Source organism: Bidens hawaiensis, unplaced genomic scaffold, assembly GCF_021521415.1.
Source record: "Bidens hawaiensis isolate Kalapana, Puna unplaced genomic scaffold, B.hawaiensis_p1.1 tig00008759_1, whole genome shotgun sequence".
NCBI lineage: Eukaryota > Viridiplantae > Streptophyta > Magnoliopsida > Asterales > Asteraceae > Bidens > Bidens hawaiensis.
Window position 1 is genome coordinate 475,629 of NW_027491631.1, and position 20,652 is coordinate 496,280.

The following is a 20,652-nucleotide window of genomic DNA, read 5'->3' on the forward strand; positions in this document are numbered from 1 at the left end:
GCGATACGCGATGGGCCGTGATGACACATCAACACGTGTCACACTCTGGTGACACGTGGCAACACACCAGGACACGTGGCAGATCGTGTCAGGCCACGTGGCGACACGTGGCGTGACCTCAGGAAAGGGGCCATCGCGATACGCGATGGCGAGAGAAGTAGGACCCACCCATCACGTACCGCGATAGGATCCAAAATCAGCTATAAATAGGGGGTGGATCAGCTCATTCCCACACACCTCTTAAACTCTCTCTCTAACTACTTTCTCTCTCTACCTTGGTTTGCGTGCCACCGACCCAACAAATAACACATCGTAATCCGTGCCATAAACCCGGTGTTTTCGTCTCGAAGTACGTGCACGACCCGGCGACACCCGAACGTTGTCTCGTTATGCGTGCCAAGAAAAGTTGATCAAGAACGCCTCGATAGACGTGCGTATAGAGTAGAAGTGCTACCCATATAAACTTAGGAATATCTAACTCCGAATACCGTGCAAGGTAAGGGGTTCTGCCTAAGTTATTATTATATTATTATTTGGCTTATACCATAGTCAAAGATATAGCTGAACCTTGATTACGATTAAGAATCATATAACTTTTCTTAAGTGAAGGTTATAGTTTAAATAGTATTTCTTTATGACTAAGAAATATAATATTCAAAAGAATATAGTAAAAGAAATTATGTTTCTTCTTGAAGAAGAAACTCAGTATAGACGTTTCTTCTCGAAGAAACGTAGCATATGATTGATAAATAAAGAAAGGGACTAAAGGTCCAAGTGTTTTATAAACAAATGCTTTTTATCAAGGTTAAAGCTATATGAAACGGACTAAAGGTCTGAAGCTAGATCGTTGATCTAGTTATTTATACAAATGTTATTCTCGTACTATAGGTCCGAGGTAACAAAACAAGAAGAAGGAAACAGAAAACAGGAATCAGTAACAGAAACTGATTATAAACAGAAAAGGTGAATACGCCCCAAACCTTTTATAATGAGTCTGAGTGTTTAAAACTTTGTGTACAATAATAAGAAACGGACACTCTGATTAAGAGTATACATGTGTCTGGATCCAAACATACATGGTGACTCGGCATTTCCCCGAGGCCATGCATATCATCAACATGCCTCTGAAGGTCTACGGGACTGTTCAGAGAAATGATATTGTGTATATAATTAATTGTACATGGTACTTAGGGTAATTTTATCCCAATTTAGTTGGGTGCCTAATGAGTAGTCACAAAGGTATTATTGTTGGTTTCACAAAGGTATTGACAAGAGATTTTAGAGTCAGTGTTATTCACCAGCTTTGTTCTGACGTATTTTCCCCCCATGTTACAGGGAAACAAGAAAGGTTAGACAAACAAGATGAAATAGAAGATTGAAGTTATAGTCATTAGATGTTATCTGATGGCCCAGATATTTTATTTGAAAATATTATAAAAGAGTTAAGTTTTACAAAGAAATGTATTTGAAATATCAAATGGGTATTTGAACCCGAGAGTTTAATAAGTTTTCAATATAATAATATTTTATTAAAGACTTCCGCTGAAATAAAACCCGCAACTCTGATGTATTTACAAAAGTGGTACCAACTTGTGGTCACACGCCTAGGCCCTAAAGTGGGGTGTGACAATAATCATTAAAAAAAAAATTAAAATGTGACATAAAATAAGTCAAAATGTTTGGTTGATACCGTTTGTGTTTATCTTGCTTCTACTTCTCTACTCTCGTTTATTATTCGGTTTGACACTTTGATGGTTCAAATTGATTTTCACTCACCCGAGCTATTTGGACCCAAGAACACTTGTTAGGTCTGGTTACACAGGGAGTTAAAAGTAGTTGCGAGTTAAAAATTTATAAATGTTGAGTTAGAAGTTGACATCGTAGCTTTTCTCGATTCTAGTCTTACCCACTTATTAGAGCATTTGTAATCGGGTGTGTCGCCCCTTACAAACTATGATGTGAAGAGATAAGGATGAGGTGGAGGAGAGATACGATATGCAAAACTCACATAGGTGGACTTAGGACTCACGTCCCTTGTAAATGCAAATTCTTATCCAACAACTTCTTGATATTGCTAGGCCAATGACCTTTTGGTTAAGTCATTTTTACTAGACTAAGAAACTTACATGATGGTTGGTAGTTCTAACTTCTAAAGCTTACAAGTTACACTCTTTGCATATCGTTAGGTAATAAACAAGTCAGTGCGAATCAAACAAACCTAACTAGTAATTGATCAACATTGGGATTTTTTAGATCTAACGTTGATCACTTTGATAGTATAATTGGCGTGCTTAAATATTTTGTAAGTTTTATACGTATCATGATTTTTTTGCAACATCAAACATATAATTCTACAGGACAATATTTACTTTAACTTGGATCTTGATGGGTTGTCGGTTAATGTGCTGAAGTTAATCTACTCGTATACGATTTAATCATGCATGCGTGTAAACTACATTAACCTAACTAGCACATACTTAAAAAATCATATAACATTGTCACGATTCATATAAGCCGTTAATCTAAACATGTCAAAACGAGTTGACGGACGAGTAGAGTAATAGACCAACATATATAGAATTCAACCTGTCTTAAAGTAAAGGCAAAAATGTTTCAAATTTAGAAATCAAAATAGCATAGTAAGTAATTAATGTGTAACCAAACAGAATTGACATATACATAAATCAATAACATAACCAAATCATGAACTCAAATACATATTTAAACCAATATATCTCATCTAGCTATACTAATAAAAAAAAATAACTCTGACACATGTCATTCTAAGGTTGATTCTCACTATTAAATTCCCTCCAAAATCATTTTCTGTTGATGGAAAAGAAAAACAATCTTGATTCTAAATATAGTATTAATCTTCATTGATTAAATTATTAACGCAATAAATTATATTCTAAACATACTTATATAAAAAAAATATTAATATAGTAATTATGTGCCATAAATTTATTTTCTTTAAGATTGAAATGCATATATAAAAGAGTTTATGTTTAAAAAGTACATTAACATTTAATTTTTAAGACATCTTCATATTGAAGAAAGCTATAATAAACTTTTTTTTTATTTTTAAATAAATATTTAGTTTTAAAAATTGTAGACAAATCTTTCATTTTTTATATTCATTATAAGACTATTGTGATAGTTGAACAACAGTGTATTTATAAGGACAACATGAAAGTTGTTTAAAAAGGAAAATCTGGTGTCTTTTTTGTTTATGGCCGGGTATGAAACGTATAACATTTTTGTAAAAGACTTTTGCTACATCTCTCAAATCGAAAGACCTCATTGTTTTAAATGTTGCTTCCAGTGGCATTGCTTCATTATTGTATACCGATAGTAAAATAACTCATTCTTGATTTAAAATTCAAATCTTTTTGATGATATAAAACGACTATTTGTAATACATTTTTTTACATAATATAAAGAGACTTAATTATACTTTTTTTATTTGTATTAAATTATTTATTGTAATTTATACATTATTTTATCCCATATAATACACGGGTTTCTAAAGCTAAAGCTAGTTATAAGATGTAAGATTGATTGTTTTCACCCAAATTTAACAAGTTTGATGTGATACTTAAATATTGAAATATATTCGCATAGAAACTAAAAATAATATTATTTAGGGGCCTACAAACATTGTTGCTAGATTTTTGTACCATTGTCAATATACCAAGTTTGTGTAGGGTCATTTTGCACTAGAATAAAGGGTATTTTCGGGATAGCCCTTTTCAAATAAATGGTTTATATATTCTAAAAGGTTGATGTTATATACTCTTCAACTTTTTCTTAATTTTCTATTATATAAAAAATCAAGACAATGATAAAATTAAGAGAACATGTAAAAACCGATGAAGATAACGCTTTCAAAACGATAAACATGGAGAATTTAATAGAATGCTATATCGTACTCCTTTCTAAAATCAGCATGCATCGTTTGTATATTACTAGACGATTAAGTCATGCGAATCAACTATGATAAATGTTGTCACTCACACACACACGTAGATGCAAGATTGAATGCATATAATAGTATCGATCAATCGCAAAAATCGTGTCAACCGATCAAGCTATTGTAGTTATATATACATGTTTTAAGTGAATACATGAATAACAATAGAAGTAATAGCTAACAATAATAGATATTGAAAAAAAAATCTAGTGGGTCTATCTTTTTTCTTAACATTCTGAATTATGTAGTTATGGAAAGGAAAAAGGACAAATACATATGTTATTTGTTTGTTTGCAATGAAAGGTGTAGATAAGTTTTGTATTTTTTTCTTCATATATCTATAATTCTTTTTTGCTTTTAGGTTTACAAAAAGTACATATACATGCTGTAATTCTAATATAACGCAAGGTTTAATTAATAATGGTTTAAATCGAATACAAATTAAATTAGCATGCTAACCGTATGAATTAAATAGCGTAATTATATATACAACATAGTGTAATTATATTGTAGTGTAATTACACTATGATGTAACTACATAATTACATTATTTGTATATATATAATTACATTATTTGATTTGCGTAGTTAGTACGTTTTTTTGGTCAGTATGTTAACTTTTCCCTAATTAATAATATTATCATTTAGGTTTTGGAGTTTTTAATTGCCTTATGATATCTTATTCATTATATGTACACATACACACATATGCATACATATGTAATATACTATATAACCTATTATACTTGACTACAAAGATTGCATGTTTGCTTCCCACCGTTTTAAAGTAAAAGTATAATCCAAATAGTTTGTTATAGGTAAGACTGGTCATTGTACACACTTATATTTACCTACAATTATTCTTATTAGGTAGTTTTTGTAATTACATAAAAATTAAAAACCATGATTAATAATAACAAATATAAGCTAAAAAGTGTCTTTGTTTCTTACAAGACGTTAATCATCCAAAATAAATATATTATTATAGTATATATATCCTAAAAGGTGTATATATAGTCACACTAAAGCTCCCCATTAGCCAACTTCTTTCCATTCTCTCAAAAACAATGGAAAATGATCATAAGGAACTACAACTCCTCCCTATACCATTCACCACACCCTCCTATTCACAATGGTCATCTAATCTTATAACCTTCCGATCTGACGACCTCCAACATCCCTTAAATGGCGGTGTAGGTCCTTCCTTGGACCTCGAGCTCTCCAGCAGTCTCCGTCCCATTAAACCATTTGTGGGGACAGAGATGCGAAAATGGAGAGCCACGGACCAAATTCGGATAGCTGCGATGGAGAGTGCGTATGCCAAGCGTGTCATGGAGATGACACGACGGGAAATGGAAATGGCGCAGTCGGACTTTGCACGCGCTAGACATATGTGGGAGATGGCACATGAGGAAGTAGAGAGGGCGGAGAAAATGAAGGAAAGAGCGACACGTCGTGTTGATTCGTGTATGGAAATAACTTGTCAAGCATGTAGACGAAAATTTCGACCTTATTAATGATAATGATAATTAGCTAATTTTATATTTATGTTACATTTATTCTATATTTTGCTAAATCTTATTATATCAACTTTAAGAAATTGATAAGTATGTAAATATAATTATTAGAAGATAATTCATAATAATTACTTTTTAAAACACATTCAAATAATCATATGATGTTTTATTATGACCCGATGTTTCTTTGCTCAGTAGTGTAAGTTTATGTGTTTTAGTCCGAAATACTCAATATTTTTAATTAATACATCAAAACATTAGAATTTATATGCAAAATATAATTCTACTTAACTTTTTTTTTCCTTTTCTTGGAACTACTCATGTTCAAAATGATTATCGGTTCTCATATTTCTTAAGAAATGATGACTTGTTTGAACTAAAGCAGGATGTTTAGAAGAGCATTGTATATATAGTTGTGAGTTTAATCATCTTTAGAACAACTTTCAACTAATGCTTATTATACTACATAACCTCTTTTTAACTACTTTATCAGTAATAATCATTAGAGATAATTATATGAAATTGACAACATTGGATACACTATAATCATTAGAGATAATTATATATCTAATAATCATTAGAGATAATTATATGAAATTGACACTATAAATTTTGGCCGACAAGAGGTTTAATAATCTCCAGGTTCTCTCTAGTTACAACAATTAATCTAAATTGAAAAATAATAATATATAAAACGTGAAAATAAGAAAAATAAAAAATAGATGTGATGCAGATAATGGCAACGTGGTCTATCTGTAACCCTATCATATACGAGTAGGGTTGTTCATGAGTTGAGCCAGGGTGGGTTGGAGCTCGAGCTTGAAATTAAACGAGTCATGAGTTTTTTGAACAACCCTGCATACGAGTTGAATATCGATGGAATGGAATATGCGTCATGGTGATCTATATAGTAGGGCTTAGGGGTGTTCTTCGGGTTCATTTTTCGGGTTTCGGGTTTTTCGGGTCGGGTTCTTCGGGTTTCAAAGTTTTAAATCTTGACCCAAAACCCAACCCGAATCTCTCACGGGTTTTTCGGGTTCGGGTAATTCGGGTTTTTTCGGATGGGTTAATCGGGTTTCGGGTATCCTAGAAAACAAAATAAAAAACAAAAAATTTTAAGAACTACAATGATAAAATTAAAATAACATATTATTATTTGCTCTTAAGCAAATAATCAAATAATAAATCAACATAACTTGATAAAACAATCCAAAAGAAGAATAAAACTAACTCGAACCATAATCGCTTTCAATCGGGCGTGATTTGGTTGTTCGATTACGGTTGCTATTAGTAATAAACGGAACACATAAAATAACAATAAACAATCGATCTATAATAGTTGTAATGACAACAATCGATTATGACTAAATTTGATAACTTTAGTGTCAAAGATTAAACCTATTATACATATACATATATATATATATATATATATATTTAATTTCAAAACTAAAAGTTTATTCGGGTGGACCCGAAACTTATAAATCAAATCCGATAACCAACCCGAATTACTTCTGTTCGGGTTCGGGTTAGTCTTTTCTCGGGTTCGGGTTTTTCGGGTCGGGTTAGTTCGGGTTCGGGTACGTGTTTTATCGGGGTGACAACCCTAGTAGGGCGTATATTTGAATATGAATAAGGATTAAAATCTTGTTGGATACATTTTTATTATTTTCTTCAAGTAAATTATACTAACATCGTATGGTTTGTAATTTTTATGTTAATATAAATTCGATAACAAATAATTATGTAGAAACATAACATCAATAGAGAGATATCTTGGGAGATAAAGATTTTGGACTACTTTTGGGTTAAGAATATATGCAAAAATATAGAGATATCTTAGGAGGATGGCGTGCTTTTTGATTGTAATTGTTTTTGTTTGTTTGTTACGTCTATCGGCGGTGTTATTGTACTTGTGAGCTAGCTACCTACTAGTGTTTTAATAAAGTTTTTTTAGTTGATCGTTAAAAAAACATAACATCAATATGAATTGTTCTCTATTAGTGGCGAGTGTTTGAATCCTTTAAACAAAGATCTTTGTTTTGACTTCAGTTAATTGGTTTAAAAAATAAATGAAGGGTTTTTTCTAAATAGAACATATTTTTTTGGCATGTTTTATACAAGCTTGTTAAAAGTTCAGAAATTTTATTGTTTTAATTGAATACTGAAGAGTAATTAACAAAATATATAGATTTTTAATTTGTTTACTAAATTCAATTTATATATATGAAGCACATGGAAGATAAATATGAAGCACATAATGATTGACCATTTGACTGACTTATATCTTGTCTCTGCCTTCCAAAACCTTAAGTTCCACTATATTCATTATTGTACTTCCTACAACCATTGAATAACACCAATTATGGTGCCTTTTTCTCAAATTGCTTTTTCATATTTCAGGGCTACACAAACTTCTTTTTATCTTTAAAAGTTATATTTACAAGACAGTGAGATTGCTTTTTTCAAAACACATTTATAGACAAAAATACACATCTACACATTTTCACTACAAAAAAGAGACCATTTAAGATCAAACTATCATAGTATATCACTCTTGAATACATTATATATGGGACTTAATTAATTATCAGTTGTTGATCACATTAGGTATTAATTAGGGAGTATTAGATACTGATTTTTCAGTCCCATATATAAATCGTTTTTGTATTGTATTTCTTAATGATTTGTGATATTTTCTTTGACATTAGACTAACTGAGTTGCTTTTTATTTTTGTTTTTCAAGTACATGACATTTTTGAGAATATAAAGTTTTTAAAAGTACAAAGTAAATCATGTTCGTATATTTCAAAAACATTTTTGATGATCCTTAAATATGAAGTACATTTATAGAAGCTTTCACGTATTCATGAATATATTTGTATAATTTTTGCCTATTATGTATCATATATGCATATATAATATAAATACACCAAAAATAGAAATATATGTGATTTTTCTAAAAACATTTAAAATATGAATAGGATGACTTGATATGTGTTAAAGTCTTAAAGATGTACTACCCTAATGTGTGATGCACGTACAAAAAGCATATGATGTACTCTTTCTTATATTAAACAACACATATTGTCTTCATTAACCAAGCATCCTATTAGAAGGATGACAAACAAACACATGAGCAAGAAGTTCATATGATGGATGCAATGCATTTGTACGAATTCAAGAGGAAACACTTATCCACATTTTTACAACATAAGTGTATTGTATTTCAGTACGTTTTAATGTTTAATACTTAGACCACTCCCATTGCTCTATTTTTAAACCATTCGTGGTTGAGGTATCACACTATCACCTGCATGTGGGGCATGCGGCTTTGATGCCTCCTGCACTTGAGGCTCCATCAGCTTAGTCACATGCATCGATTTCCTTTTTTTTCTTTTTCGTTCTATCTTTTTTTTTCTTTCTTTCTAGCATTTGAGTTAAATACACATTAAAAGGTATGTTATATATGTGAATAATAAATATTGTAGTTCTGGGAGTAAAAATACGTTTGAATTAAAAAAACTGATGTGCCATGCTGACTAGATATGTATATGAGAAAAAACGTGTGTTAACGTTGAAGACACTGTTAAAAGTAATGGATTCTATAGTTGAAAAGGGATATGATTAGTCACTAAAGGAAACACCATCCTCCTACTATCTCTTTCATACACAATACACTTTTTGTTTACACCTTCTTACCTTTTAGCACCATATATATCATTTCAACCAAACACCCACTACCCTTGTCTGGGTTCAAATCCATATACTAAAAGCTACACCATCATTCAAAGATTCTTTTTCATTATCTTTTTCTATATACATAAGTTTACCTTCTCATTTAAGTTATTCTAAAAGGCTAAAACACTACATATGTAAAAAGTTAAAACAATTTCACCATTTAGTCCATCTTCAACAATGGAATAGTGTCACAGCCCCTGACCCCTATATCCCGAGAGGGAAGCCGTAAACATTGATTGATAATATCGGTGTTTATTAAATTATTTTGCAGTGGAATGTGTCATCAGAACCGTAGTTAGGAAAAATGACCAGAGTTATAAAAACACCATTATTGTTATTATAATTAACCAGGAATTTAATCTATTTTGATACAAACATAATTTTTATAGGGATAAACCCTAATTTACAAAACACGTTTCTTTATTCTGGTAACAAGCCACTTATTTAAGCTGAAGCCCTTAGGCATCATTTCTTTGTTTCTAACAAGTCATCTGAAACATGTTTAAAATATTTGATCAGCAAGAAATACTAGTGAGTACATTCATTTGTAAATGACACATTTTACAGTTACAACATTAAGATATTTTTACATCTGCCTGCTTACAAATTGTCGAAAGGTACTTGTCACTCGACCGTATCTATGAATGTGGTCATATTACTTCTTGGCTAACACTTGTCCAATACGTAACGTGTAATAGCCCAATAGACAAGCCTTGTATACAAAACCCCACAATACCAGTAGTAACCATCCCGTAAGTCTTCAGAGACTTAATCACTGTAATGTATTTTAAATACTTTGTAAATACATTTAAAAATATTTAGACAATCTATCATGGGTTTTGTAGGTTTTGAAATCACCATGACAGTGTCGGAAAAATAGTTGTCTCACGCAAATGTGAGTTGTATAAAAACTCGAATGTCTTACCTTGCAAGTTTACAATTTAAAGAAAACGCCTCTTGGTATTAAGCACCTAGGATAAGCACAATGTAGTATACCTATATTAGTATAAAACCAATAATCATAACGATAATCACGAGATTAGAAACTTTACACGATGGCACAATGTCTTACCTTAATAGGCAGAGCTTTTGGATTCGCGTATGTAAGTTTCTTTCGATCGGATAGGATATCGTTACAATACTCGGGTATTATACTATACTCTTAATATATATGTGTGAAAAATTCAGAGAGAAAAGAAGTTTTTGAGCAAGGAAGAATGTCCCGTTTGCTTCCTATTTATAGTTGATTTTGGACCCCGTCGCGCAAAGGCGTCGCGTTCGCGAAGAATCTTATAGCCTTTGTGGCAGGCGACGTGTCCCGTCTGAGTAACCTCCACGTCGCTATACGCGATGGGTCTCGCATCGCGAAGTGCAAAGTACACCATCAAAGCGCCACATTGCGCCCATCGCACTTTGCCCGAGCCCGTGCGCGTGCGCGTTCGGGTGGGTGTGATATGTCTTATAAGAACATTAACATGTGAATTTTCTTTCTTATAAAGAGCTCACTAGTTTTATAATCTAGCGATGTGAGAGAAGGAGTTACAATCCTATTTATACTAAGGTGGAAGCCTCTCATTTCCTTTCCTTTACCAATGTGGGATGGAATTTTTCTTCTTTTGTTCCTTTATTTTTCTTTTATGGTTTGTTATAAATAGCCATCAAGTATAGAAGATAATACATGGTTAGAAAAAAAACAGAAAATGTGTAGGTATGGTGATATCCAATGTGTATCTAAAATAGGGTTGTTCATGAGTCAAGACAGACCAACTGAGCTCGACTTAACTTAAAGCATAATTGAAAGCTTGAGCTCGGACTCGACTCGGTTTTAAAAAATAATTGGTTTGGTTTGCCTTGGCGTGATTAAATTCTTACAACATTGAAAAGAAATGCCTTGATATGAATTGGACCATAAAATGGCTTAGAGTTGGGCATGCCTTTTATTGGGTTATACAATATTAAAAGTTGGGGTTTTTTTAATTGAGCTAAACAAGCGAGCCAACTGTGGCTCGGCCTCAACTCATTTACAAACCGAGCAAGCTAGTCCTCTACAAACGAGCCAACTCAGCTCGGCTTGTTTACAAAGCCAACCAATTTATAGCAAGATTAAAACCACAAGCTATTTGGGCAATTATAATATAAACTTTCTAATAAACTAAATGGTTATGAGTTCAAGTTTTAACCGTGACTAGGGTTTAATGTTTCAAAACCAATAATAATAACTATGATACGCCTCTCAAATTATTAGATTCATGTTAACAACCTCTTTCTAACTTTCTTGAGCCTGTTTTTTTATCAAGGTCTTTGGCATGTGTTTAAAGTTATTCTCATATATTTATATAAACAAATCTTACTTCACTATGATAGTACGTATTGTGTGTTTAGAGTACATCTGACCTAGTAATGAAGAAAAAGAAACTTGTTGTGATGAACGAGATATTGAAAAAGTGGTTCATTCATTGTCATGACTATCATTCTAGAATATGTGAGCCCCTTCATCACATGATCTGGTGGTCAAAATGTAATCCATGATAGCAACTACGTACTAGCTTGTTTGATAATATAAAAGTTTTTTGGTAAATTAGGACCACCCCTCAGAATTGTTTTTTACCGAATGTAAATTAACCTACTCTCCCTGTCACATCATTTGTATCACTTGTATACGGATGTTTAATTCATTGTGATAACGTACGCATGATGATTCTTTATATTTGATGACTCATTGTATATGAGTGTATTGCCATAAAAGTAAATCAAATCAAAACGGGGGGTTGATTAGTATCGTAAGAGGTCCCCTTAGCCCGCCATTAAAAAACAGGTTACTTAAATAGATCGCGTTTAACTAATAATATATATTAATCTTAACAACTATATAATTAGGTCTGAGTTATTGTACAATAATCGCTTAACGTACGTTAGGTACGCGAATATGATCAAGGTTAAAAAAACAAATACGTACAAGTCAAATTCCAAAACCTAAAACGTTAGAGGTTAAAACATGATATTTTCAAGGTTAAAACAACGTTTAGGCTTACAACCTAATACTTTCAGGGTTAAAACGCCATTATGCTCAAGTCAAAAATTGATTTGACTGAATATCCAGATGTGTTTGTTTGGATGAATTAATGATTAATTGGATATACATTGATGATTTTGAGATCTTGTGATGTGATTTAATGTATCAATTTCAAAAAAAAAAGATTAACCTTCTTATGATTGAGGCACGAATCAACCATCGCAGGACCAAGAAATATGGAATGAGCTAGATTACCTGGAGAATTAGTTCAAAGTTTGAACAACGATGATGGATTTTAACCCTAGCTAGGTCAGGAGATGTCGAAGTTTTCTTGAGTTAGGGCTCACGTGTTCTTTGAAATCAAACGACGTAGGAAGTCACACACGTAATGCATGATAATGAATTACTACATTGGATCATTTTCTTATATAACTAACACTTACTCTGAAAAAAGGACATTTAGTTACATAGTAACTATATATTATTACATATAACTATGATTAAAGGCTAACTATCTTAATATATATAAACGAAACCTCCCTAAATTCTCTTAAACCATCATATTGTTTTATTTGTAAATGAATGTTTCTCATGCATTTGAACCAAATTCACGCGTATAGGTCTCACCAATCTCATATAGCTCTTAAACGGGAAATAACATTGCATTATATTAAAAATTAATCTCATCAAATATTTGATATGAAAAACATATCAAATATGAGTATACTACAACTTAATATCTGACTTTTTTTTATAAAAGATGTTATTTATAATTAATAAACAATATTATCATAAATAAAATAAACGGGCCATAGGTCTCACCAAACTCAGATAGATCTTAAACCGGGTTATAACATCTCATTTATTTGTGAAACCCTTCATCATCAAATCCTAAGGATATTATTAACTTCCTTACAATAAATAAAATCTTTCCTACATTCTATCGGACTATCAGATTGCTTTATTTGTAAATTGAGGTTTCTCATGTATTTGACCTGAATTCACGGGTATTGGTCTCACCAAACCTAGATAGCCCTTAAACAGGGTATAACATCTATTAAATTAAAAATTAGATCCACCGAATATTTGATATGAAAATCCTATACAATAGGGGTTTAATAAAAACTAATATCCTTTTTTTAAAGAAAATATTATTTATAATTAAGAAACAATTTTATAGTAAAAAAAAATAAGCGGGTCATGAAACTCACCAAACCCAAATAGCTTTTAAACCGGGTTATAATATCTCACTTATTTATGAAACCCTTTTATCATTAAATCCTAAGTATAGTATTAACTTTCTTACAATAATTAAAATTAAAATCCAAAAAATATATAAATATTATATTATAAACGAATAATGTCAAACACCCATGTATTACGGGGGATAAAAACTAGTTATAATATATATATATTAAAGATAATAACTGTAATTGTATATAATATATAATCAAAATAAAGACATAAAAATAATTAAATAATAGGGAAAATTCCCAAAATAGCTCATTTATGGTGAGAGATTCCAAATTTGTCTCCCAAAAATCGTTTTTTCATATTTGTCACTCTTCTAACGCATCGCCGGCGATGTGTTAGGTAGTCCCGCCGACGAGTTAGCTAACACATAGTCAACGATGTGTTAGGCCTCAAAACACATAGTGAACGATGTGTTAGGCTTCCAAACACATAGTCAAAGATGTGTTAGCTATCCAAATATATGGTTAAAGATGTGTTAAGCTAGTTGTTTATTTTTTTTAAATATTTATCATAACTAGTTTTACTTATATTTGGTTTTCTTTTATAACATTTAATATATAAAGTTTTATATAATTTCGAATGTACCGTTGAGACATGTTTTTTTTTATCTACGGACCTATATAAACCTACTCAAAACCGAGCGGTGTTAAATTAATATCGAAATGTTCAATAAAATTTGACCTGACATGGTTTAAAAAAACGATGTCAATATGTAGATAAAAAAACACGTCTCAATGGTAAATTCTAAATTATATAAAACTTTATATATTAAAAGTTATGAAAGAAAACCAAATATAAGTAAAATTAGTTATGATAATATAGTATTAAATAAAATAAACAACTAGCTTAACACATCTTTGACCCTATGTTTGAATGGTTAACACATCTTTGACTATGTGTATGGAGGCCTAACACATCGTCCACTATGTGTTTGAAAGCCTAACACATTGTTTACTATGTGTTAGCTAATTACTCGTTGGCGAGACTACCTAAAACATCGCCGACGATGCGTTAGAAGAGGGACAAATCTGGAAAAACAATTTTGAGGGGACAAATTTGGAATCCCTCACCATAAATGGGTTCTTTTGGGAATTGTCCCTAAATTATAATATAGTCGCGTCTGAGACGATCAAGCTTGTAAAATTACAATATTTAATTACTTGAGCTTTAGCTATAGAAATAAAGTTCAAAACAAGCCACACTTGCATATAAAGTTATAAACCTAAAAGATTTATAATAAAGTGATCATGTACGTACGTAAAGTATTATACATTTGTGTGCATGATGTATATTCCTGAATCAAGGGAGGGTATATGTTTGTCGATCAAAGGCACAAACTTTGTAGAACAGTATTCTTTTGGGTAAATGTGCACATCGAATATGAAACAAAAAATCAGAGTAGTAGGATCATCATGAGAATTATGAGGGTACATGTCACATGAACTAGCTACTAGTGTTTGTCTTTTACACTCATATGAATGGATCCATGCAACACGATAGCGACCAGGCAATTTACTTTTCTTTATTGGGATCCCCTAATAAATGTAGCATTCTTATTAAAGATATATATGTGTTTTGACTGATTAGGAGCTTAAGAACGATTATGAAGATGACATGTGTCATTTATCTTATTTATGATTATTGGGTATTTTAGGGTTCTCAAAGTTCTCACTACTTATAGTGATTCTCAAAGAAACATGATGGGTAAAGTGTATAAATGCAAATGCCGTTAACCTATAAAGTGTACAAATCCACCAGGATGCGAGATGGGTACATTTATGTACGCGTCATAAGTATGCATAAAGTTATATAATCATGCGACATACGTAGTTAGTTATGTAACATATGATTATAATTATGCATATATGCAATTACGTATTTTACATCAATGTGCTTAGAAAACACTGTTTTTTTTGTAAAGTATAATGATATAGTGTACTCGAATTAAAAGGAATAAAAATACTTGATTTTATGGTGTGATATTTTTAAAAAGCATAGTCATATAAAAGTTTATAATTATTTTTTTAAAAAAACAAGGTTAGTAGGGTTAGGGAGCCGGTTACAATGGGGTAACTAGATTTGAAGGAATGCCTCCCACTTCTTTATCCGGTGAAGTTAAGAACTAAGAAGGAATATATGGTGATAGCTAAGAGATCAAATTGGTATGTTTTCGGTTATGTCTTGCAGATACATAGTTTTGGGTCAAATATAGTCTCGGACTTCATCCTCATCTTACACGGAGACGTTGGGTTCCTTTTAAAGTAAACATTTTTGCTTGGAGGGCGGAAATGGATCGTATAGCAACTATGGATGCATGAACTTCGTTGTAGGAATGTTCAGATTGCTTCCTATAAGTGCTCGTTATGCAACGATGGTATGGAAATGGTTGAACACTTAATCTTGTGATCTATTGACTTTGGTTTGGCAATTCATAAGTCAATGGTGTAACATCCCTTCCCATATGCTTTCTCCGTTCAAGATTTGCTCACTAGTCATCAGAATGCGTGGATTGACTAGGTGAGAAAAGATGAGGTACACTTGGTGGTTAACAGGTTATGATGAACTGATGGCATGTTAGAGTGTATGAAAGATCTTTTTACCATTAACTCAATCTTGTACGTTAAATAACCTAGTCTAATGGTTAAAAACATTTCTTACACTTCTTAAACTGCATAGCTTTTTTATTATAACCATACCGTGTGTGTGTGTATATATATGTTGCTACAACAAAGATAAGACCGATGAAAGTGAATGGAGTGGTTAGGCTAACAAGCTTCAAGGGTTCAGGTTAACCTAACGCAGGTAGGGATGGCAAAAAAAACCAAACCCGATGGGGAAAACCGAAACCCGCCCCGAACGGGGCGGGTTCGGGGACATTTAATCGGGGACGGGTCCGGGTTCGGGGTTTCCCCGTTTAAGTTAATCGGGTTCGGGGCGGGTATGGTATAGCCTGTACCCGCCCCGTATACCCGCCCCGTATACCCGTTTAAAACCCGTTTAATTAAATATAATTTTTATATTTATATATAATATATTATTTATTATTTATTTTCCCAATAAGGCTGCCTAACCCATTTTCCCGTATACCCGTTTAAAACCAGTTTCCTACTTTCCCATTTGGCCATTTACCCTAACCCTAGAACAACCTCCCGCCCGCACGCCGCCGCGCATCTCTGATCTCACAGCCCGACTCGCCATTCTGCAGTCGCCGTTCCCCATTCTGCAGTCGCCGGACTCGCCATTCTGCAGTGAGTAGGCACAGCCCGTTCCCCATTCTGCAGTCGCCGCCGCGCATCTCGCCGGACTCGCCTGACTCGCCACCGCCGCGCATCTCCACAGCCCAGTGAGTAGTGGTTTCAAAATCTATTTTGATATATTTAGTTTCTGTTTTTGATAGATTCAAACTTTGTTTGATAGATTTAGTTTGATAGATTCAATCTATTTTTGATAGATTTAGTTTTGATAGATTCAAACTTTGTTTGATAGATTTAGTTAACAAGATTCTTGAACTGAATACATATATAGTTATTTGTTAACTGAGGTCAACACTCACTAACTCATTGTTCATTCTATTAGATCATTGACGGTTGTAAGTTATGCTTTGTGTATTGTATTAAGTGCATTGACTGTTGTGAAGCATGCTTGTGTATTGTATTAAGTGCATTGACTGTTGTGAAGCATGCTTGTGTATAAGTGTATTGTATTAAGTGCATTGACTGTTGTGAAGCATGCTTTGTGTTTTGATTGCGATGCTAAGAACATTTTCATTTTCATAATTATTCGTAGGATTTATGGAAGGACACACACAACAACCACAAACATCTCCGGGTGATAACTCACAAGCCGATAGCAATAACTGTATGAACCAATCTTCACCAAATACAAGCAATGAAGGTCCATCACACACAACCACAGGAGAGCAAACCCAAACCCCAACCCAAAATGATGATAGCAACATGGGTTCTAGGAAGCGAAAACTTACGTCAATTGTATGGAACCACTTCGAGAAGATGACGATCAATGGTGAAGACAAGGCGGAGTGCCACTATTGCAAGAGAAAATTAGGAGCTAAGAGTGAGAATGGAACACGCCACTTACTTGATCATTATAACAAATTTTGTCCAAAACGAAACCAAAGAGATATACGTCAACAAGTATTGGGGATGGGACAAAAAACAACCGACGGACAAACAAATCTAACTTGTTTAAACTTTGATCCCGACAAGTCAAGGAAAGATCTAGCCGAGATGGTTATTGTTCATGAATATCCTCTTGTGATTGTTGAACATCATAAATTTAGAAAGTTTGTGACCGGACTACAACCTTTATTTAAGGTTCCATCACGAAATACCTTAAAGAGTGATATTTTGAAGATTTATGACTTTCAAAAAGAAAAGACAATGGGGTATGTTTCATTAATTATTTGGTTTTAATATAATTAGTTATTACTTAATTGCCTTTTAATTTATATCTTTGATTTATTAAAGGATCTTGGAGAAAAATCAAAGCCGGATTGCAATTACCACGGATATGTGGACATCAGGTAATCAAAAGAAAGGTTTCATGTCAATTATCGCACATCTAATTGACGAGAAATGGGAAATGCAAAGCCGAATAATGAGGTATACTTCAAAATTTGTTTTATTAATTGCCACTTTAATATGTTGAATGTTTTATCAAATGTACTTTTACTAGGTTTATTTATGTACCTTCTCCACATACTGCTGAAGTTCTTGCTGAGGTGTTATATCAATCAATGTGTGATTGGAATATTGATAGAAAGATATCAACAGTAACAGTTGATAATTGCAGCACTAATGATTTAATGATTCACTATTTATTGGATAAGTTGTCTTTAAGCTCTTTGATTCTAGGTGGGGAGTTGTTTCATATGCGATGTTGTGCGCACATATTGAACTTAATAGTTCAAGATGGTTTATCTGTCATTGGTGAAGGAATCGAAGAATTAGAGAGAGTGTTGTTTTTTGGACGGGAACACAAAAAAGAGTAGAAAAGTTTGAGGAAGCTGCTCGTCATTTAGCAATAGATTGTTCAAAAAAGTTACCTCTTGATTGCAAAACACGTTGGAATTCGACATATCTAATGTTGAAAGTCGCTATTCTTTACAAGGAAGTTTTCAAACGTTTAAAGCAAAGAGAAACCCAATATAAAACTTTGCCAACTGAAAGAGATTGGGAATTAGGTTCAAGCATTTGTGATAAGTTGAGTTTGTTTTATGAGCTGACTTTGATGTTCTCGGGTACTAAATATCCGACAGCGAATGTCTTTTTTCCATCAATATGTGAAATTAAATCTTCTTTGGGTATATGGAAAGAAGATCGAGACCCTATGATCAAGATGATGGCAGAGAAGATGATTGTTAAGTTTGATAAATATTGGTCGGTTATTCATGGGGTAATGGGAGTAGCAGCAGTTTTGGATCCTCGTTACAAATTGAAAGCAATGGAGTTTGCTTTTCCAAAGATATATGGTTCTGAAAAGTCGGAGAGTGCGATAATAAAACTTAAGGAGCTTGTATATAGGTTGTTTCAAGATTATGAAAGTTACAGTCAAGGAACTTCACGGGATGATGGTGTGAGATCAAGTCAAAACAATGCGGGGGGTGGAAGATTTTTCAACGAATACTTCACATTCGTTGAAGAGGATAATCATTCGGGTATGACTTATTATTTACATTAATTTAACTTTATTCATTAATTGTATTAACTTTATTTATATATTAGGTGTCACAACGGAGCTTGATTTGTATCTACAAGAGAAAGTTTGGATAAAAGAAACTGAGATTGACCTTTTAGCTTGGTGGAAAACAAATGGTGTCAAGTACCCAAGGTTGCAAAAGATTGCTTGAGATATATTGGCGATTCCAATATCTACCGTTGCTTCCGAGTCCGCTTTTAGTACAAGTGGTAGATTGGTAAGTCTACATCGTAGCCGTCTTCATCCAAAAACATTGGAAGCGTTAATGTGCGCCCAAAGTTGGTTGTTGAATGAAATCAAAGGTAAACAAACATTTTATTTTTTATTTTTAACTTAGCTACTATATAAACTTTTGACTTTTGTGATATGAATATAGCAACTTGTTCAGAAGAATCCGAGGCATATTGCCAAACTATTGAATATGATTGTGACGATGGTATTGAGGTAATACATATATATATGGTTTATCGTTTACATTTTAATATGGTTTAACATTGATTCTTATATAGTTTCCAATTAATATGTTAATGTTTGATTATCATAGCAATCCGGCGTGACAAGTGTTTGAATGGTTGAATGGGTGCGGTATGGACGTGTAAGAAGGATCAATCATGAAGTTAATTTCCGTTGTGATGGGAGAAATAAACATTTTTATGTATTAATAATGTCTTTTGTATGTGTAATGTGTTTGGATATTGAACTTTTTGTGTATTAATATTGTATTGTAATTTTGTATCATTTTCTTACAATCGGGTTTTAAACGGTGAACCCGACGGTTAAATGGGGATCCCCACGGGGAATTTAGCCCGTTTAAAAACCATTTATGCTAGACGGGTTCCCCGAATACCCGCGGTTTTCCCCGAATCCCCGATGGGGATTCCCCGTTTAGTCCCCGCGGGTTTTTAGACGGTTTTGGTAATGGGTTTTATAAACCGGGGCGGGTATGGGATTGGCATTCCCCGCCCTGAAACCGCCCCGTTGCCATCCCTAAACGCAGGTCGTGGTGTACCTCTACGTTTGCAAAACGTAGAAGGAGGTTCACTAGTTAGTTGTTTGTTGTTATAGATCACCGAAGATCAAGAACCGTGATGTTTGGAATCGGTTTTAGGATGATGTTCTTGGTGAAGCTATGAAGTAATTGAATTAAGAAAGAAATAAGCTAAGAGCATATTTCTCAAGGAAGAAGAGAAGATTAGGGAGATGGTGTTATCTGCCCAAATCTGTTGTTTCTTGTTTGTGACTAAGCATCTCTTATATAGGTGAAGAGATGTAAGCCTTTTAGTCCATTTAACTAAACTAGTTAGCCTCTTGTTTGCATAGAAAGTTGACCTTTATGGGCGGGAAGGTTTGGACCGTTGGTCCATAGTTTAAATAATAATACTTTATCTGAGCATGTCCTTTGGTCAGAGGGGACAAGTATGTGAACAATGATTTGAC

The 20,652-nt window shown here is 33.0% G+C and overlaps 2 protein-coding genes across 2 annotated transcripts; both read left to right on the forward strand.

Moving 5' to 3' along the window:
- The first annotated feature begins 5,039 nt into the window (after positions 1-5,039).
- On the forward strand, positions 5,040-5,489 carry LOC143529826 (uncharacterized). Its single transcript, XM_077025528.1, has one exon. The coding sequence runs from the start codon at positions 5,040-5,042 to the stop codon at positions 5,487-5,489; it is 450 nt and encodes a 149-aa protein (XP_076881643.1).
- A 13,111-nt stretch (positions 5,490-18,600) lies between these two features.
- On the forward strand, positions 18,601-19,366 carry LOC143529827 (zinc finger BED domain-containing protein DAYSLEEPER-like). The gene is made up of 2 exons (XM_077025530.1): positions 18,601-19,174; positions 19,242-19,366. The coding sequence occupies exons 1-2, from the start codon at positions 18,601-18,603 to the stop codon at positions 19,364-19,366; spliced, it is 699 nt and encodes a 232-aa protein (XP_076881645.1).
- The last annotated feature ends 1,286 nt before the right edge of the window (positions 19,367-20,652 follow it).

Bases quoted from the DNA above. Each gene is read 5' to 3' on its own strand.
- LOC143529826 (XM_077025528.1), top strand. From the start codon at position 5,040: ATGGAAAATGATCATAAGGAACTACAACTCCTCCCTATACCATTCACC.
- LOC143529827 (XM_077025530.1), top strand. From the start codon at position 18,601: ATGTTGAAAGTCGCTATTCTTTACAAGGAAGTTTTCAAACGTTTAAAG. The intron at 19,175-19,241 runs GTATGACTTATT...TTTATATATTAG, and splicing joins TGAAGAGGATAATCATTCGG to GTGTCACAACGGAGCTTGAT.